Source organism: Prionailurus bengalensis, chromosome C1, assembly GCF_016509475.1.
Source record: "Prionailurus bengalensis isolate Pbe53 chromosome C1, Fcat_Pben_1.1_paternal_pri, whole genome shotgun sequence".
In the NCBI taxonomy this organism is placed as follows: Eukaryota; Metazoa; Chordata; class Mammalia; order Carnivora; family Felidae; genus Prionailurus; species Prionailurus bengalensis.
In genome coordinates, this window is record NC_057345.1 from 118,591,247 (window position 1) to 118,613,158 (window position 21,912).

General features: G+C 45.4%; 1 protein-coding gene and 1 long non-coding RNA gene across 2 annotated transcripts in view; one reads left to right on the forward strand and one right to left on the reverse strand.

Moving 5' to 3' along the window:
* The first annotated feature begins 159 nt into the window (after window positions 1-159).
* Window positions 160-14,392, forward strand: LOC122481249. The gene is made up of 2 exons (XR_006296796.1): window positions 160-193; window positions 14,269-14,392. It is a non-coding gene; the product is annotated as an uncharacterized LOC122481249 (long non-coding RNA).
* Window positions 13,108-21,912, reverse strand: part of RALB (RAS like proto-oncogene B) — a 44,354-nt gene continuing 35,549 nt past the window's right edge. Inside the window, exons 4-5 of the mRNA XM_043576563.1 lie at window positions 20,785-20,962; window positions 13,108-14,714 (exon numbers count right to left, since the gene is read on the reverse strand). Coding sequence (XP_043432498.1) covers window positions 14,595-14,714; window positions 20,785-20,962 — 298 coding nt within the window. The 3' untranslated portion in view covers window positions 13,108-14,594. The remainder of the gene's footprint in view (window positions 14,715-20,784; window positions 20,963-21,912) is intronic.

Genomic DNA, 21,912 nt, shown 5'->3' on the forward strand with positions numbered 1-21,912 from the left:
TCAAGGAAGGGGTCCCGAAGACAGAGGAGATGAAGAACGGATTTGGCCTGATGTCTCCTGGACATCCTTGCCCCGCCCTAGCATTGCCATGGCCCCCAGTACGGTTCTCTCCCAACCTATCTGACAGGTTCCTCCCTGAAGAGTCCCTGCTCCAGAGACTCCCACCTGGCCTCCCCTTTTTCCCATCTGGAAGGTGGAGCTTTTTGGAGTTCCCCACAAGCAACTGGCGGTTTCCCTGATCCTCCTGACTCTGTTCCTGTTCTCCCTTTGTCTTCAAGTGTCTCTTTTCTTTGCCTGGTTCTCTCCTTTTGCATCCTTCAAGACTCATCTCGTTATCACCTTCTCTGAGAAGCTTTCCTTCCCCTTCCAGATCAGGCTATTTATTCCTCCGCCATTCTGCAGAACACCAGAAACACACTGCTACCGTGTGCGGTCATATGGTTGATTGCGGGATCTTGCGTGGCCGTTGTGGCACTGCAGCTTATGACCTGAGTCTTGAAAGTGTACCTGTCCTGCCCAACAACCTGGGCGCCGCTTGAGGGCAGGGCTGTGTTCTATTCCGTTCTGTACCCCCAAGTGCTTAGCCCAGAGCTCGGGACGCAGTGGGATGAAATGAAGCCTTCTGCCCACGAAATGCAGCAGCTGTCAGCAGCACAGCCCCAGGGGTTTGTATGATGATTAAAGGCAAGTTTCGCTTTATTTACCATTGGAGCCCTACCATCATCCACTTCAGCACCCACCTGGCACAGGGGTTTCCACAAATATAGCTACTGGACAAGTATCTATCGCATCACTGACTCTCCTTAGCCTACCCATGAGTTTGCTGGGCTCAAGCCCTCCTTCCAGGGAGGAGAGTCCTCAATCGTCCCGGACGGGCTAGTTCATATCCGCCTCCCCCCAACATTGACTGTTGGGTTGTGCCTCCTGGTGGCCATTTAGAAGCCTCTGGACACAAACAAGCATGTCTGGGAGCATTTACAGTGCACCAGACGGAGGCAGAAGAATGACCCCTAGAGGTCTTCGATGGCTTTGTTAATGCGCAAAGCACTGGGGCCATAGAGGAACGTGTCCAGTGGGGGAAGAGGCAGACATTGAAGGACTCGACCGTTTACAAGAGCATGTGAGGATCCTGGCGATCACAACAGAGTAAACGGCCACAGAACTGCACGGTAAATTTTAAACATAGCTTTTTATTAGTGTGAAACTACCCATCGAAGGCAGAGTGACTAAAACGTATTTTATCCATGTTTTTAACGTCTCTGAAATTTTCAATTTAAAAACTGCTTTGAGAAGCCCTGATGAATATTCTAAACATCGTACACAGGCAACAGGTACATCACAGTGTATTATTTCTCAAAAGGCAAGTTTTTAAAGGACTCTAATCCTTAAAAAAAAAAAAAGTCCTCCTCAGGAATTACTATCATTTTGCAATCCGAGAATTTGAAAGAAATAGCTATTCAAACCGGGGCTCCAGTTCTACAAAAACCATCCGGGGGGTCTGTACATCCCGGCATATGTCCTCTCTAAATATAAATTTTTAATTTACTCCATTGTGTCATTTCCCCTATGGCGACTTGTTACAGGAGAAGTTCAGAATGGATGAACCCAGTCTTACTATGCTCGTTTTCTGATTTGATTGTCTTTGTTTCCTTGGGTGGTACTTCTCTCTCTGATGAACACATAGAGCAGGGGGGAAGAAACACCTTAGTTCCTTTTGTTAAACAGGAATTCTACCAGAATCTTCTCCCTGATTCAGCTCAGAAACAAAGTTCATAACAATCGTGGGTGGTTACAGGAACATGTAACCTTGCAGGAAACCTACAGTTTCCTTTGGGTGTTTGCTGAACTGTGTGCTTATAAACCCAGGGCCTCTGAAATATGCTGAAATATTCCCTTGACCATGACCTAGAGACTCACGTTCAGGTGCTAACATGCTTGGTGCCACCCTGACCTAGCTGTTCCACTGCATACCCAGCCACGATGAGATCTTGGACCCGCCAAACGTAAAACCTTAGGGAAAGTGCTCTTAGCCTTCTGCAATCAAGGAACTGCAGAGCAAACCCTACCTCCCTCTGGATTGGACACCCACGAAGTCTACACCGCCAACATGAAAAGCAATAAAGCATGCCATGCTCCAGGAATAAAGATTGTAAGTTTCAGGCTGACACAAGGTATGAGTTTCACATAGTCAGCAGGTCTTTCTTGCAGGCTCTTGGCTGTGTTACTCTTACGTGTACATTACACACACAGTTCAAGAAACGACTTGAAGGCAATTTCTATCTTTTTTTTTAGAAGGAGAGAGCATGCATGGGCAGGGGAGAGGGGCAGAGGGAGAGAGAGAGAGAGAGAGAGAGAGAGAATGAGAGAGAGAGAGAGAGAGAGAGAGAGAATGAGAGAGAGAGAGACAATGAGAGAGAGAGAATCCCAAGCAGGCTCCACACTCAGCATGGAGTCTGATGCGGGGCCTGATCCCACGACCCTGGGATCATGACTTGAATGGAAATCAAGAGTGGGACACTCAACAGACAGAGCCACCCAGGCGCCCTGGAAATATCAGTCTTTAAAACTGCTTTTGAATCACAGTTGAGTAGTCTCTTCCCTCTTTGCTACGTAAGTTTCTTCATCCCATAACATGGAAAGATCTCTAGAAATCTTTTATGAAAAGCAGCCAGGTTAGGGAAGCCATGGCTCTCTGCCACGGTTTTTTTTTTTTTTTTTCAACGTTTTTTATTTATTTTTGGGACAGAGAGAGACAGAGCATGAACGGGGGAGGGGCAGAGAGAGAGGGAGACACAGAATCAGAAACAGGCTCCAGGCTCCGAGCCATCAGCCCAGAGCCTAATGCGGGGCTCGAACTCACAGACCGCGAGATCGTGACCTGGCTGAAGTCGGACGCTTAACCGACCGCGCCACCCAGGCGCTCCAATCTGCCATGGTTTTAACCAATGTCCTATGAAAGAAGCTGTGACATTGGTGTCCCCTTCCAAAGACAAAGGACCAGCGGGGCTTCTCCATGGAAGGCACTGAGTCAGGTGCCACAGGAAGCAGCGGGAGACCCTAACCCTGCCCGAGAGCGGGGGGGGGCGGGAAAGAGGAGCACAGACAGTGAAGGCAGATGGCAAGGAAGATCTGACAGGATTCTAAGGAAAGACACGATAGAGCGAGAAGCCTTCTGAGGGACACCTGAGTGGCTCAGTTAGTGGAATGTCCAGCTTTTTTTTTTCTTGAGAGAGAGAGAGAGAGTGAGTGATCAGGGGAGAGGGAATGGGGAGAAAGAGACAAAGCAGGCTCCATGACCAGCACTCGGTCTGACACAGAGCTCGATCTCACTACTGTGAGATCATGACCTGAGCCTAAATCAAAAGTTGGTCGCTCAACTGACTGAGCCACCCAGGCTCCCCTGAGCGTCCAGCACTTGATTTCGACTCAGGTCATGATCTCACGGTTCATGGGTTCAAGCCCCATGTTGGGCTCTGTGGGCACAGTGAGGAGCCCGCTTGGGACTCTCTCTCTGCCCCTCCCCCGCTCATGCATGCGCACTCTCTCTGTTTCTGTCTCTCAAGAAAGGTTTCTGAGAAGGTGGGTACTCGGGTGGCTGTGAAGGGGTCAGGGCTTCCATGCTCCCTGTGGGACAGTGTCCACTGCCACCCGAGGACCACCTTTCTGGGGCGGTGGCCCTGCAAGGATGGGTAGGACGTTAGGAGAAGTGGGGGCAGAGAAGATTCCAGGCAGGATGGGTTCATAGCGAGATGGGGGAAAGCACTCGCAAAGCAGTGACCTTCGCGGTCCCCTTACCAGGCCATTTTACGGATGCGCCCCGGTCACATAGCTAACCTGGGGCAGAGCCAGAATTCAAACGGAGGTCTGTCCGGCTGCAGGGCCAGGGCAATGTCCCTCATGCTGAGCATGGGGCCTGCTCCGCGAAAGAGAGAGCGCCGGGCTCCCAGGACACCGGGCGAGCCGGCATCAGAGGGCAAGCAAGGGTGAGATCCCTGGGGCTGTGCCGGGAGCAGCTCCAGAATCCCTCCAGAGAAGAGGTTTGGTCTCATAGCTGGGGCGCTGCAGGCGGGCCTGTCCCAGGGCCACGTCTCCACAGCCCTGGTGCGCCACGACGGGAACTTGGCTCGAGTGCTTATCTGAGGCAGTCCCATCGATGGCCTGGGGTGCGCCAAATCATTTGTACTTCCCTGGACGGCGGGCAGTGGCACCGTACAGGGGTGCTTTTAGCCCAGCTGCTAAGGCAGGGTGCACACCGTGGGCTGTGATGTGGAGAGGCCGGAGTGGGAAGGCCACCACGGCCACCAGACCACCGATGCCTGGTCATCCCCAAAGCGCATGCAGTCCAGGGTAAGAAACAGGAGGGGAGGAGAAGAGGAGAGTCACACAGACGAACCCTTGCACGCTTTGGAGGCCGCCGTGGAGGAGGAAGGAGAGCCAGCCAACGTTCCTGGGAAGGACAGGGCAGAAAAGGACGGGCGGTCTGGCTCAGCCCAGCAGCTAAGGTGGGGAACACTCGGGCCGCCAGCCGGTGTGGCAGGTTGATCCCCCGTGCGGGCGGAGACACAAATCAGCCTTCAGATCCGGGGTTGGAGAAACCCGTCTTCCAGACTTTCCAAGGCAACAGCGTTAGCTCTTACTTGCTTTGCCTCTTGGTAGCGGTCCTTCAGACAGCCACCGCCTTATAAAGAAACTTTAGTTAAGTATGTCATCAAGGCTGCATATAAGACTTTATATTTGAGCTATTTTGTTCCATTCAGCCAACACTTAAGATGCGGCAATGAGCCAAATACAGTTTGAGGCCGAGACAGAATTGAAGAGCCCACGGGGCATGTGCTCGTGGGGCTCACTGGGCCCTCTGTGACAACAGGGACAAAGAGCACACAGAGAAGCAGCAAGAACCTGTATGAGGGGGTGCTAAGGAATGGCCAGGAGAGCCATAACAAGTGGATGTGACTGGAAAGCCCTTGGCATGTTCTGGGACGAGGTGGCAGTCAGGCGGCATGGAGGGAGGGAGGGCAGCGAGTGACGGGGAAGGCCGAGGGCAGCCAGTGTGCTAGGTCCAGGCCATAGGACAGTCAGGGTGAAGGGATGGTCAGATCTGAGCTTTAGAAAGACAATGTGGGGCACTTTGATGGCTCCCTTGGTGGAGTTCTTGATTTTGGCTCAGGTCATGATTTTGTGGTTCCTGAGCTCAAGCCCGTCAGGCTCTGCTGGCAACACAGAGCCTGCTTAGGATTCTCTCTGTCTCTCTCTCTCTCTCTCTCCCCTCCTCCCACCCTCTCAAATTAAATAAACTGAAGAAAGAAAGAAAGAAAGAAAGAAAGAAAGAAAGAAAGAAAAGAAAAAGAAAGAAAGGAAGGAAGGAAAAAGAAAGAAAGAAAGAAAGAAAGAAAAAGAGAGAAAGAAAGAAAAGAAAGAAATAAAGAGAAAGAAAAGAAAGAAGAAAGAAAAGAGAGAAAGGAAGAAAGAAAAGAAAGAAAGAAGGAGGAAGGAAGGAAAGAAAGAGAAAGAAAGAAAAAGAAAGAAAGGAGGAAGGAAGGAAGGAAGGAAGGAAAGAAAGAAAGAAAGAAAGAAAAAAGAAAGAAGAAAGAGAGAGAGAAAGAAAGAAAGAAGGAGGGAAGGAAGGAAGGAAGGAAGGAAAGAAGAAAGAAAGAAAGAAAGAAAGAAAGAAAAAGAAAGAAAGAAAGAGGGGAAGGAAGGAAGGAAGGAAGGAAGGAAAGAAGAAAGAAAGAAAGAAAAAAAAAGAAAAGAAAAGAAAAGAAAAGAAAAGAAAGAAAGAAAGAAAGAAAGAAAGAAAGAAAGAAAGAAAGAAAGAAACGTTGGCCATTTGGTTAAACGTCTGACTTTGGCTCAGGACATGATCTCACGGTTCGTGAGTTTGAGCCCTGAATCAGGCTCTCTGCTGTCAGCACAGAGCTTGCTTTGGATCCTCTGTCCCCTCTCTCTCTCTGCCCCTCCCCCACTGGTTCTCTCTCTCTCTCTCTCTCTCTCTCTCTCTCTCTCTCTCAAAATAAATAACTTTAAGAAATAAATAAATACTTTTTTCAAAAGATCATTTAAAAAAAATAGAGTGGGCAAGAGTAAAGCCAGTAACGGCACAGGACCCAGAACAGTCAGAGGTACAAGGAGAACGAGGAGAAAAACAAAAACGGGAAAACAGGAGCAAAAATTGAAAAAGACCTCAGATTTTTCAGGAAATCAGAAGTTCCTATTTTTCTTTCTTTTAAAAAAATTTTTTTTAAAGTTTATTCATTTTTGAGAGACAGAGAGAGACAGAGCATGAACGGGGAAGGGGCAGAGAGAGGGAGACACAGAATCCGAAACAGGCTCCAGGCTCCGAGCTGTGAGATCTCACAAACTGTGAGATCCTGACCTGAGCCGAAGTCGGACGCTCGACCAACTAAGCCACCCAGGCGCCCCGAGAAATTCCTATTTTTCATAGGTTGTCCCTGGCATCTTTGCCCCAAACAGGCTGGCGGAAATGGAGCTCACGACAGGCATCAGGTTCATGTTCCTGGGACACGAGGCTCCCTCTCCCGGGCATGAGGTAAATAATAATTGGCTTCACCGTTAAAGACAAAAAGAAAAAAAAATTTCCTAGGTACTATGTTCCTACACCTACACAGTTCAAGCATCTCTGTAGCAACAACAACAACACGTGTACACAGCCCAAACGCAATTTATTCCCAACAGACGACACGATCCGCACAGCATGACCTGAGTGATGGCCGACTGCCTTGGGAGATGCTGCCGGTGACCAGACCCCTTTAGGAAGCTACAGCCCGGGGTCTCCACAGCCAGGACACCGTCCCCTGCACGTCACACACTCCACTGGCCGCCCGCCCCTGGCCCACCAGCTGAGAACCACGGCCGGAGCTAGGTGCCTGGCGGTGATGAGGTGAGGAAGCTTCGTGGGCCGAGAAACCATGTTGCCTGCGCCTTCTCGCCAAAGCCAGCGTGGGACTCACGAACGTAAGCCCCAGTCCACATTTACATATGTTACGACAGATTGAAAAGAATGATAGCATACGTTTGTTTTCACCAGGTAAATCAGATGGTAGGAAAGCTCTTCCAGTCGTAACGACTGAAAATACACAGGGGCTATTTGGTGACAGCCCTTAAGAAGGCGACCGAGGTACCCTTTTGATTCCTGTGGTACACTCACCTTGAGATGCGTTTGGTTTAACTACTAGAAACAATTAAGCTTGTTTGTAAAATATAAAGTTGATAGGGGCGCCTGGGTGGCTCAGTCGGTTGGGCGTCTGACTTCAGCTCAGGTCACGATCTCGCGGTTGGTGAGTTCAAGCTCCACGTCAGGCTCTGGGCTGACGCTCAGAGCCCGGAGCCTGCTTCCGGTTCTGTGTCTCCCTCTCTCTCTCTGCCCCTCCCCCGCTCACACTCCGTCTCTCTCTCTCTCTCTCTCTCTCTCTCTCTCTCTCTCTCTCAAAAATAAACATTAAAAAAATAATGAAGATGTTTCAGTCAGAGCATGGAGATGAGATGCTACAGAAAAGCAACTTTGCCCTCGTGGCAGCTGGGCCTTCATTCCCCTCAAGGCTGAGCACACAAGCTCTCTTCAACTGCCTGGGCGGGGAGATAATACCCCCCAGCTCGGCCATATTACGGAGTTTCTCAGACACAATCAAAAGCTGTGTTCTACCATGAGGAACGCATGCGTGAGCCCTTCTAGCGATACTTCTGACAATTCTATCAGGTATAACTGAGAGCATCTAGCTTGGTGGCACGCATCTGAATGAGTAGAAATTAATAGTTAGCTATACTATGTCCGAACACGCTCTAGCATTTAAATTAGACAAAGACAGGAGGAGGGGAGCGGTATTAGAGGAAGTATCTTTCTTCATAGTGAGAGCCATAAACCCAAGGGCCCAGATTAGTTTTAAAAGTTTTACATCCCCTGGGCGCGTGGGTGGCTCAGTCGGTGAAGCGTCCGATTTCGGCTCAGGTCATGATGTCGCGGTTCACGAGTTCCAGCCCCACTTCGGGCTCTGTGCTGACAGCTCGGAGCCTGGAGCCTGCTCCGAATACTCTACCCCCTTCTCTCTGTGCCCCTCCCCCCATCATGCTCGGTCTCTCCCTCTCTCTCAGAAATAAACAAATGTTAAACAATTTTTAAATAAAAACAAAATAAAGTTGATGGCAGAAGACAACTGGCCAGACCCAGGTCCGACCCCAAATGATGAAGTCCACACTACTATAGAACAGGGATTGCCACAGGCCCCCGAGTTCAAGAGGACCTCTGCAGAAGGTCAGATCAATGGTTTCACTCTACCTTCTATCCGACACTGGCCTGCAACAAAAGGACATAGTAAGTACTTGTGAAAATGGGAGCAGGTCAAAATGGAAGAGTGAGCTCAAATGTCAGTCCCTCCTGTTTCCTGACGCCTCTGTTCAAGTCCTAGTCAAGCAAAAGTCCAACAGCCAAGAGAACGAGAGGGCCACCAGTCGATGCAGGAGTTTGACAAGGCTGCCCTCCAGAAGGGCACTGGGAGACAAAAAAGGAAAGAAGGGGCTGTGGAGGGGAGGAGTGGGTTGCCCAGCAGGAACCCCAAATCTGCAGACCGAGCAGTTGGGGTATGGAGCGGGTCTGGAAATAGCGAGGTCAGAGGTCTGCTGGGAAACAGTGCACCCCGCTCCTGCAGCCAACACTGCATCTGTCCCCAGGGCTCTGCTTTTGAGAGAAAAAGAGTACATGGGGAGAACCAAGGAGGCCAGCCCGGCAGCTGCCCCCCACCCCAGAGTACACCTTCCCTGCTGTGGATGTTAGGGGCCTGGGGCACCATGACTGGTGTGCCCCACATTCACCCCAAGTCAAGCCTGCTGCATCACAGGCCCCGCCCGTGTACACGGAGCTCCCGGCCCGTCTCTGCAGTCCCTCATAAGTAAAGGGCTGGCTGGACAATCAGGTCACCGGATGTTTGAGGAAAATTGCAGCTTAAAGAAAATAAAGAACAGAATGAAGAGAAAAACTGCATAAAAATTAAACAAAGGGAACTCTGGATATAGAACTTTCCAAAGATCTAATATGCTCAGAAAGCCATGCTGTTGCATCCAGGAGGCCAACAACAGTTGCTATGAGAAAGGAACAATTCGAGACAAAGAAAGCTGTGGTTCACACACACAGAGACGTAAATAATGAGTTAGACAATAAAAGCTGATTCCGCTAGTGTAAGCTCCAGGAGAGCAAAGAATTTCATGTTTGGTCACTGCTGGATCTTGAGGACCTCCAACAGTGTTTGGCAAATCACAGGTGATGAAAGGAGATGGGGAGACAGAAAGAGAGAGAGCGAGAGCGAGAGAGAGAGAGAGAGAGGGAGGGAGGGAGGGAGGGAGAGGGTGGTTCCGAGAAAAAATAAACCTGGAACATACAGGAAGAGACGACGCAGATACGAATCTAAGAGCTCCAAAAGCAGAGAGCAGAGGTTTTGGAAAGAAAGCACAGAAAACGGAAGAGAGGAATTATCCGCCCCCCAAATTCAGAAATGCATTATTCTAGAGCTGAAGAGGTGTCATTGTTCACTGAAAGGCACCACCGAGTGCCGGGCCGGAGGAATAGGGAAGACCCACATTTAGATCAGCCACTGTGTCATCTGGACAGTGCAGATGAAGAGAAGATTCTCTACGAGTCCGTGGGCGGAGGGGAAGCCGGGCACCCGTAACAAGGGGTTGCAAGCAGAGTAACACCAGCTTTAGCGGCAGCGGCAGGTGCTTGAAGACAATGAGGCAAAGCCTCTAAGTTCTAAGGGAAAGTTATTTTGAACGTAGAATTCCATGCCAAGCCAAGCCAGCAGCTGAAGCCAGGCAAAGGTAACAGTATTTCATACGGACCGAGAGACTCTGAAAGCTTACCTCCAGTGCACCCTTTCTGAAAATGTACTCCAGCAAGACGAGGCTGAAAACCAGTAAAGGAAGATATGGGAGACCGAGGAAGCTAGAACTGACCCGAGGGCCCAATGAAACAAATCTCAGTACGGCAGTTGCACAGAAGACCTAGGAAGTCGGGAGTCCAACGATCAGGCGATCGCTGAGCTCTGACATTTTCCAAAGAATGGAAGCAGATCCCAAGCGACAGAAAGAAAGTGGCCTTGGGAAAAGAAGACACATCATTATCTTCTCAACAACAAAAAAGCAATCAAACTTCAGGAAAAATGGGAGGAAGGAGGGGACCCTGCCCGGGAGACAGTCTCCAGTGGAAGCGAGCTGAAGCGGGAGTGACTCAGGCCATTGATGGAAGAGCCCACGTGACTGGACGCTCCGGCGCTCTCCTTGGTGGGGTGTGGCCAGAACGGTGACGCCCGAAGGAGACACCATTAGCACACGGTACTCAGCTCGGCAGTGAGTCAAAGTTATGTTGGCCTCATAAACTAATTGTTGTTGAGTGGTAGTCCACCTTTAAAATTAATCTGCGGATAAAGCAGGGAGGCTTGAGTGACAGTCACAGAATGGAATGTTCATGTCATCGACCTTGATTATATACAGGTGAAAGGTGTCACAGAGAAAGAGAAAGGAGGGAGTCAAGAGACAAAGGGCAGGAATGTTAATGTCCTCACCTTTCAGAGTGGGGAGCCAAGAGTTGCATGAATAACAAACAAGAAGTTTACACATAGTTTTAAGGGGTGCCTGGGTGGCTCAGTCAGTTAAGCGTCCAGCTTTGGCTCAGGTCATGATCTCATGGTTTGTGAGTTCGAGCCCTGTATGGGGCTTTCTGCTGTCAGCACAGAGCCCACTTCAGACCCTCTGATCCCCTCTTTTTCTTCCCCTCCCCTGCTCGTTCTTGTTCTCTCTCTCTCTCAAAAATAAAAAATAAACATTAAACAAAAAGTTTAGGGGCACCTGGGTGGCTCAAGCAGTTAAGTGTCCAACTTTGGCCCGGGGCCATGATCTCACCGTTCGTGAGTTCAAGCCCCGCATTGGGCTCTGTGCTGACGGCTCGGAGCCTGGAACCTGCTTTGGATCCTGTGTCTCCCTCTCTCTCTGCCCCTCCCCCACTTGCGCTCTATGTCTCCCTCTCTCTCTCTCTCTCTCAAAAATGAATAAATATAACAAAATAACAAAATAAAAAGTTTAATAAATAAATAAGTAAATAAATAAATGGTGTTAACAGTCACCAAGAGAGGAATTAAAACCATCCCGTTATGGTCAAAAATGGGGTAGGGGTAAGGAACACAGTGAGCTACACTCTCATCTACCACAGCAAGCTGTCACTGGGGACGTCTGAGGTGGAAAAATCAAGAAATCGTGGCGTAAGAACGGTATTGAGAAACTCAGGAGCACCTACCGAATGATCTCAGAACAGAAATGGTTGACTATGACTTTCAGGGAGCAGGGCAGGAGTAGGAAGAGCAGGACCAGAGACCTTCCATCCCAGACACTTCTAGACCGTTGGAATTTTAAAACACATGCGGTTACAATTTTGATTGGTTTTAACAAATTTTTAAAACAAAAACATCCAAGTTAAGTTTACTACTATAACATTAATTGTATCTACCTATGTATACTCTCCCAGGGTTAATACTTACCTACTGTTCAAGCTTCTATTGTATTTCATTATAATGTAGCTTCTAGACCAACAGAGGTGAATTCTGTATTTCAGCTGTCACTTAAACGTACATATTGTACTTGGCCGCATCTAAAACATGCAGTTTTCCCCACACTTTTATGTCACTGGAATCGGGATGGGTTCACTTAATTAGCAGGGTTTTTCCTTTGTGGTGTATAAATTACGGTGACTTCTTACAATTAACGGTGCCTTGGATTTGACAAAATCGGATACTTGTAGCAAATTATGTGTCTAGGTATTTTTCCCCCCACACCACTTCATGTCATCGTAAACTGCTACATCTTTTTCTACTACTCTGCCCACCGTCATTATACTCCAGCCATATGGTCCTTGGAGTCTTTTCCCGAACACCTTAGGGCCTTTGGACCTGCGGTTCCCTACCTACCTGGGAAGCTCCCTGCACCCACCCAAGTGGCTTGGCACATGGTTGCTCCTTCACATCTGCAGTCTCAGCTTAAATGTCACTTCCCTGGAGAAGCTTGTTGACCACGCAATCAAAATCCTCTCTACAGCCCAGAAACTTCCTGTCATATTACCCAGTTTTATTTTCATCAAAATACTTACCCTCATGTTTTCACTTATTTGTCTCTTTCCCCACTGGAATATAAGCTCCAGGAGAGCAGAGCTCTTGCCTACTTGGTTCAATACTGTACCCCGGCACCTAGAATGCAGGCTGACATCAAGTAGGTGCTTAAATAGTTCTAGAACGAATACTTTAGGAAGATAATGGTAGGCCCTGGACACAATATAGAATCATTTAGCAAGTAACTATGTTTCCAATTTCTAAATAGCACCACCCCCTTATTTTCCTATGCAAAAGATTTTCATATGTATAAATTCTTTAAGAAGATGCATTTCTGATTGCTATCCAGTTAAATATAATTTTAGAAATATACCGATAACACCTACCAAGAATAATTTCTATAGCATGAAATAATTCATACCGTCTTTAATATATTTGTACATACTCCAAATCTACCTACTACTGACTAGAATTGATATCAAACGGGTAGCAAACCAGGATGAAAAGAAAAAAGGTTGTTTGAAAAACCTCAAGTGTGTGATTACCTTCAAGTTTTCAAATTTTATGAGGGGGGCCTGGGTGGCTCAGTCGGTCAAGCATTCGATTCTTGATTTCAGCTCAGGTCATGATGTCACGGCACATGGGACTGAGCCCCGTGTCAGGCTCTGTGCTCACAGCATGGAGCCTGCTTGAGATTCTCTCTCTCCTTCTCCCCCTCTCCCACTCACTCGCTCGCTCTCTCTCAAAATAAATAAATACACACTAGGAGGAAATTTTAAGAAGAGTAGTCCTCTCTCCCAAAGGAAAGATGAAGTTAAAATACTATTTATATTTAAATTTTATTTCCCACAGTCCAGTTCAAAGGATTAGTAGAAATAAAGTTTGTCTGATATCACAGAAAACCTAACATAATCAATAATGAACGAGTTACTGTCAGTTTCTTTAATGCTTGCATTTTACATGTATGACAAAAGGGTAAGATAAAAAGCTTGAAGCCCTGAAAAAGTGTATTTGTCTGCTTTTTTTTATTTAAAAAAGACCCATGATTCTTTGGGAGGTGATACAAGATTGCTTCCCAGTCAGATCATAATTTCCACAATTTCCGTAATAACCATAAATTTGAAAGGTTCCCACTCTCCCCACCCCAGTTCCCTTTTGGCACCTAGATGTGAAATGTCACTTCCAAAAAATGGGGGGAAATGCGCTGAATACTGGGTTTTCATCACAGTACTCCTTTCCTGAGGAAAAATTTTTCTGGTTGCTAAATTTAGAATATTGATATACAAAAAAGCTTACCGTATCTCATCAATAAGAGCCTTTTTCGAACCAACTCTATGGCTGTCTCAGAAGAAAATTGTATTAGAAACAGCAGCCAATTCTCAGAGGTAAAAAGCAATGGCTTATCCTATCCTTTCCCACATCTTCTAATTTTAAATTTAGAATTACAGAGCAATTCTATGAGAGGTAGCAGAATGTCTGACACTGGCGCTGCCTTCATGATTTGAGGATACAATTTGAACTCATCACATTCTTCAGAAGAACTCATTACACTTAAAAGAAACAAAGGAAGAGGCTTTCTCAACCTCTGCATGCAGAGAGGTCGACCAGAAGGACAGACATTGGTTACCAGTGGAGAAGGAAGGGTCTCACCTTGGCTGGCAGTGAGGGAAGGATGCAACCAAAGATAGATTTTTTGCTCTGATAAGGAAAGTATGCCATGTATAAAGCATACTACTCTGGAGTCTTCACTTAATCTGCTAAAAAGAAGCTTCTACACAAAATTCAGGATCCTATAGGAGAGAAATAGCCAACACAGGCTGTAATTGGCTAATTTTTACATATGAAGAATTTGATTTTCATTTTTCGTATCTAAGAAGGATTTATGAGCTTGTTACTGACCCATCTGGCCCGATTCATATTTATTTTATTTTTTCACAGTGCTTCAGATCTGCAGGGTATTGCCAATAGACTTAACACACACACAAAAAAAATCTCTGAATTTTTCAGTGTCCTCAGAAGTTAATGGATTTTTTTGAACACTTTTGTTAAGCTGATAAGAGTTGGGGAGAGTCTTATCCTACCCACCTCTCCCCAAACCCAATAAAATAGGACATTTTTATTCCAAAATAAAAGATGGTAACGTTATAAAACTAGGGGGGTGGGGAAGAAGATGCTACGACAGTGTATTTCTCTTTAATTAACACTTGACTATTTCCTACCTATAGCACTACACACGTGATTAAACTTTTGGGAGGGAGAGAGGGAGAGAGAAGGGAACTCCAAAACCTCCTGACAACGTAGCCATTCCGATGCATAGACAAGGGCTTATTTCTTCTGCCAGCCACTGGTTCACAAATATTTTCCCCATTTAAAGAAGTATGCGTGAATGAGGTTGGGAGAGCAGGGAATACACCAAGAAGTCGACTATACGCTTCCCTTAATGAGCCCACCCTATGTCCTTAGCGGTGATTGCTTCATCCGCCATCTTGGCATTCACAGTAAGCAACATCTTTCTTTAAAACTTTTCTTGTTCTTGCTGCTTTTCTTGCCGTTCTTGTCTTTGTTCTCTGACATCTTTTTGGCTCTGATTTCTCTCATTAGGTCAAAGAACACCTGGGGTGCGGAGGAAGGAACGAAAAGAATAGGGAGGAAAAAGCCATTTAATGATTTCATGAAGCAATTCCACTAAGCAGGATATGTAGTCACATTTTAAAGCATAAAGCAAACTTGTTTTTATAAACCCTGAGCCAAGTTTTGCATTAGACTTTCTAGCATTTGCAACCACCAGGAAAGGTTAAGAACATGAGTACCTGCTACTGGGTGCTTTCTTATAGACCACCACACCTTATGTAATCCTAATCACGACCCTGTACAGGTAGGAACATCATTATGCCTGACGGCTTCTCCAGCAAGACTAGCAACTTGGAACATGGTGGGGTTGAGAGAAGAGGAAATAAACCATAAACAAACTGAGGCTCCTGCACTAGGAAACTGGGACAGGAGAGGAGAGATGTGCTGTCCCACCACCCCTCCACAAGCAGCCCCTACCCTCATTCTCAGGAACAGCCACTGTTCCTTGAGACGTTAGCTGAAAGGAACTTTATCAAGAACTGATATGACTTGTCCTCTGAATGCAATGTACTATTCAGATACAAATTATCATCTGTCAGATAGTTTGGGTTTTGCCCTCTGCCTCCAGCAATCATGCCAAAGTGCCCATGATACCCAAGCAGACAAAATAAGTCTGAGACAAAGAAACATTTCAGATTTCTCAGAGGGAGTGATAGAGACTGGAAGCAAGAGGCTGAGCGCAGGCTTTAATCTTCAGATGTTCACACAAAACGACAACCTCCTTTTATTTCCATAGACATACCTTCTTCTTGGTGAAAAGGAAGATGGAGCTTTCTGAGTGGGGGACTCCACATGCATTTACCACCAGCTCCAGGCACAAAAAGGCACCCCCCTCCCCACAAAATGACCTAAGCACCCCACCCACAAGAGCAGCAGTGAACAACTTCAAATGTTACGGCTTTTTCGTTTTGTTCTAACAGCAAAGGCAGGAGGAGGATGGAATGTGTCCAATTTAAAATGATGACAAAGTTGTTCACGGGCTGATCTTATCAACCTTTCGTGTAAACTGTGTACGAGCGAATACAATGCTGCCAGTCATAAGTTTCTGCTGGGTCCTGTTTGGCAGGTCAAGCTGGTCCAGCGGAGGAAGGAGATCCAAGCGAGCCTGCAACAGCCCCAACCCCCACCAGCCTGTCAAAAACTACACATCCCGGGTTCCAGGCCAAGAAAGCCTTCCCGGTGTTTTTTAAATGAAATGCATGTCTGGATTTTCTGTGTGTTTTCTACAACTAGGAAACAATTTGACACAAAGAAAGAGATTTGGAACGGCACAGCAATCAGCATAAGAGCTGAGAAATAATAGAGGGAAAAAATAGCGAGTGAACATACTTCACATTACAGACAGATTTATATTGCAGACGCTACCAAAACGCTTCTAAAGTGAACCCTTTCTGGGCTGCCTGGGTGGCTCAGTCATTGAAGCATCTGACTCTCGATTTCGGCTCAGGTCATGATCTCACAGTTTATGAGTTCGAGCCCCACGTCAGACTCTGCGCTGTCAGAATGCTGCTGGGATTCTCTCTCCCGGTCTCTCTCTGCCCCTCCCCCACTCACACTCACTCATGTTCTCTCTCTTTCTCTCTCTCTCTCTCAAAATAAATAAACATTTAAAAAATAAGTAAAATAAAGCCAACCCTTTCTGAGGAGAAATAATGACTGGCACCACAGAAATAAAAAGAATTATAAGAGAATATTAAAAAATTATATGCCAACAAACTGGACAACCTGGAAGAAATGGATAAAGTCCTAGAAACATATAATCTTCCCAAACGAAATTAGGAAGAAATAGAAAATTTGAACAGACCGGTTACTAGTAACAAAATTGAATTGGTAATAAAAAAAAAAAAAAAAAGAAAAGAAAACCTCCCAACAAATAAAAGTCAATGACCAGATGGCTTCAAGGGTAAACTGCACCAAACATTAAAGAAGAACTAATACCTATTCTTCTCAAACTATTCCAAAAAAAAAAAAGAATATGAAGGAAAACTTCCAAATTCATTCTAGGAGACCAGCATTGCCCTAATACCAAAACCAGAGAAAGACACCACAAAAAAAGAAAGCTACAGGCCAATATCTCTGATGAACACAGATGCAAAAATCCTCAACAGAATTATCAGCAAGCTAAATTCACAATAATTAGAAGTATCATTCACTACAATCAGGTGGGATTTATTCCAGAGATACAGGAGTGATTTGGTATTTGCAAATCAATGTGATATATCACATTAAAAAAACAAAGGATAAAAACCATATGATCATCTCGATAGACACAGAAAAAGCATGTGACAAAATACAACATCCATTCATGATAAAAACTCCCAACAAAGTGGATTTAGAGGGAATATACCTCAATATAATAAAGGCCATGTATGAAAAACCCACAGCTAACATCATACTCAATGGTGAAAAACTGAGAGCGTTTCTTCTATGATCAAGAACAAGAAAAGATGTCCACTCTCACCATGTTTATTCAAAATAGTACTGAAGTCCTGGCCACAGCAATAAGACAAGAAAAAGAAATAAAAGGCATACAAATTAAAAGGGAAGAAGTAAAACTGTCGCTATTCGCAGATGACATGATACTATATATAGAAAACCCTAAAGATACCACACACACACAAAGACTATTAGAAGGGATAAGTAAATTCAATAAAGTTGTAGGATACAAAATTAATATACAAAAATCTGTTGTGTTTCTATATACCAAAACTGAAGTAGCAGAAAGAAGAATTAAGAAAACAATTCCATTTACAATTGCACCAAAAAGAATAAAACATCTTGGTAGGAATAAACTCTACCAAGACGTGAAAGGCCTAAACTCTGAAAACTGTAAGACACTGATAAAAGAAATTAAAGATGACACAAACAAATAGAAAGATATTTCATGTTCACAGACTGGAAGAATTAATATTGTTTAAGTGTCCATCCTCCTCAGAGCAATCTAGAGATTCAGTGCAATCCCCATCAAAATACCAATAGTATTTTTCACAAAACTAGAACAAATAATCATGAAATTTGTACGGAACCACAAAAGACTTTGAAAAGCCAATCGATCTTAAGAAAGAAGGAGGTATCATAATCCCAGATTTCAACATATACTTCTCCAAAGCTTTAGTAATCCAAACAGTATGGTACTGGCTCAGAAACAGACACAAGGATCAACAGAATAGGAGAGAGGGCAAAGAAATAAACCCATGAGTATATGGTCAATTAATCTAAGACAAAGGAGGCAAGAATATGCATGGGGGGGGTAGTCTTTTCAATAAATGGTGCTGGGAAAACTAGACAGCCACATGCAAAAGAATGGAACTGGACCACTTTCTTACACCACACACAAAAATAAACTCAAAATAGATTAAAGGCCTAGATGTGAGACCTAAAACCATAAAACTCATAAAAGAAACAGAGGCATGAGCATTGGGTGTTGCATGGAAACAATGAATCACTATATTGTACATCTGAAACTATTATTATACTGTATGTTAACTAACTGGAATTTAAATAAAAACTTGAGGGAAAATAAAAAGAAAACACAGGCAGTCATTTTTTGGACATCAGCCTGAGCAACATATTTATGGATCTGTCTCTTCAGGCAAGGGAGACAAAAGCAAAAATAAACTACTGGGACTATACTGAAATAAAAAGCCTTTGCACAGGGAAGGAAACCATCAACAAAAGAAAAAGACAACTCACCAAATGGGAGAAGATACTTGCAAAACATATATCCGAGAAGGGGTTAATATCCAGGATATAAAGAACTTCTACAACTCAACACCTAAAAACCAAATAATCTGATTTAAAAATACACAGAGGACCTGAATAGGCATTTTAGCCAGGGAGACACAAGGATGGCCAGCAGGCACATGAAAAGACACATCAGTAATCCTCAGGGAAATGCAGATCAAAACCGTAATAAGATAATCACCTCTCACACCAGTCAGGCTAGTATTTTGTCAAAAAGAAAAGAAAAGAAGTGTTGACAATGATGTGGAGAAAAGGGACCGCTCCCTGCCCTGCTGGTGGGAATGCAAACTGGTGCAGTCACTGTGGAAAACAGTATGGAGGTTCCTCAAAAAATGAAAAACAGGAAAACCATATGATCCACTAATTGCACTACTGGGTATTTACCAAAAGAAGATGAAAACACTAATTTGAAAAGATATACGCACCCTGATGTATATAGCAGCATGATTTACAACAGCCAAATTATGGAAGCAATCCATCGATAGATGAATGGATAAAGAAGATGTGGAACATATATACAGTGGAATGATATCACTCAGGCATGTAAAAAGAAGGAAAGCTTGCCATTTGCAACAACATGGATGGACCTAGGGGGTATTTGGCTCCCCTAATAAGACAGAGAAAGACAGATGCCATATTATTTCACTTACATGTGGAATCTAAAAAAACAAAACAAACAAAAACAGACTCAAATACAGAGAACAAACTGGTGATTGCCCAAGGGGAGGAAGGTGGGAGGATGGGTGTAAAAGATAAAGGGGACTTGAGATACAAACTTCCAGTTATAAAATAAATAAGTCACAGGGATGAAAAGTACAGCCTCGGGAATATAGTCAGTAACACTGTAATAACATTGTACAGTGACAGACCGTGATTACATCTACCATAGTGAGCACTGAGTAATATACACAATTGTTAAATCAATTTGTTGTGCGCCTGAAGTGAATGTAACATTGTATGTCGATTATACCTGAACAATAAATAAAAATTGTTTAAAAAATAAAGGGAGCCCCTTTTAATACCAACATCCTAAACACCAATGTTCTTCTAGACTCATTTCAAGCTAAAGTAAAGCTTGGTCACAAATCTGTCCCTCTCAGGTAAGAAGTGAAGGAGAATTATTTCCCCATAAGAAGGAGCAACATGAGATGCAATCTGGGGGCTTCAGATGCTGACGCCGCATAAAAAAAGCAGACATATCCACTGCTCGGCTGCCAAAATGAGGTGGGTTTAGATGTTACAAGAGCACAGATCATGAAGTAAGAGCTAACAAACAAGGTGAAGGCAGAAGGGAAAGCCTCATCTATAAGGCTGTTCACTTTAACTGTGTGGCAACCGCTCTGAACCTTAGTTCTTTAGAAAAAACCCCAAAACCTAACAATAGCGATCACTAGTAGGTGGATCTTCCAACTGTCAGATGTTCAGCATTGTCGGGGCCCCTGGGTGGCTCAGTTGATTAGCATCTGACTCTCGGTTTCAGCTCAGGTCATGATCTCACGTTTCGTGAGTTCGGGCCCCACATCAGGCCCTAAGCTGACAGCACGGAGCCTGCTTGGGTTTCTCTCGCCCTCTTTCTCTGCCCTTCCCCCACTTGTGCTGTCTCTGTCTCTCTCAAAATAAGTAAATAAACTTAAAAAATTATTAAAAACAAAAAAAGATTTTCAGCATTGTCAAGGTCCCCCTTTCACCAGCATCAGAGATTTGAATGAGAAAGTACACTGGGCATCGCTAAGACAGAGAAGGGAAGGGGAAGGGGAAGGGAAAGGGAAAGGCTAAAGGGAAGGGGAGGGGATGGGAGAGTTGATTCCTGAGAGCAAATAGTATTTGGAGACCAAGTTACAAACACAGAACACATTGGCTCTGCCGGTGGACAGTAAGGGGAAAAGAATAAATCTAACCGATAAGTCACTGACAACAAAATCAAGGTACAACATGTTTCCCTGGGGAAGCCCCTAAGAACCCGCTGATGGACTTGGCTCCTGGAGAACAACAGGCCGCAGCAGATGAGAGCACAGAGGTGCTACTGTGGCCTTCCTTCCAGCACTGCCTTCACTGACCCCGGGGCCATACTTCCAGGGGCCAACCTTAAGCATGCTCTAACAAAGGGTCAAGACAAAGTGAGGGGACTCTGCTCTGGGTTGTTTTAAACCCACGGTCAAACCCTCCCAGGGCTTCTCACTGTCCTGGCTGAGACATCTGGAAAAGTCAGTTCTCCCCTACTTTCCACAAATGGTTCCCTCAAAACCAAACAGATGAGACATCTACGTGCTGCAGTTTCCCAAGAAACACACAAAGAGCGCACCCCTACCTTGTCCACGTTGGCCCGCGTTTTAGCCGACGTCTCCACGTACTGCACACCCCACTCCTCTGCTTTCGTCCTGGCCTCCTCGACGGGCACCTGCCTCCGCTCCTCTAGGTCGGACTTGTTTCCCACGACCAGCAATGGGATTTTATCTTCTTCGGCCTTAACGCGGAGGATCTGTTCCCTAAGGCATTGCATCAAAATAAAGCAGCTAAGAAAGCTAGAATGAGAACTCAATTTCACTGATGCATCTAAAATGAACGGCTTTCCTACGGCAGAAAAAGTTGTTATGCTCGGACGTGTCCCAAGGCAGCATTCCCTAGATCCTGTCACAAACAAGACAAGTGTTTTCAAAGCCTGGTTCTCAGTTTGCCTACATCAGGAGGACCTGGGGTGCTCGTCACAAACACGGGTTTCTGGGCCCAACAGGAGGCCCACAGAAGGAATGTCTGAATAGGAGCCCAGGATTCTGCGTTTCAACAGGGTCCCCAACTGATGCTTAGGCACCAAAACTTCTTAACAAAAAGAACAACTTAGGAACTCTGGGATAAAAACAAGCTAAAAGAAGTATCTTCAGGGGCCGCCTGGGTGGCTTGGTCGGTTAAGCACCCAACCCTTGATTTTGTCTCAGGTCAAGATCTCACGGTTCATGAGTTTGAGCCCCGCATCAGGCTCTGAGCTGCCAGCATGGAGCCTGCTTGGGATTCTTTCTCTCCCCTCTCTCTCTGGCCCGCCCTTGCTCTCTGTCTCTCTAAATAATTAATTAATTAATTAATTAAATATTAAAAGAAGTATCTTCATACATAAAATGCGTAATAATCCTCCTGAAAACATGGTATGATTTCTTTGTGACACTAACAGCTGTGAAATCAGTGTTTTTCATACGGAAGGTGGCAGTCTATTAGTGGATCGTGAAATCAGTTTAATGGGTCACAACCAGCAACGTTTTTTTCCCTCAGTGAAACAGAACACCATGGACCAGGGCAGAAACATCAGAGGGGATCTCAAGTATGACATGAAGTATGTTTTGTGAAACTTCTGTTTCGATTACATCTGTATGCGTATATGCACCTGCCCCCCCCCACCGACTCCCCACACCTCTCCCCACCACAGTTTCCATTTAGATATAGTAAA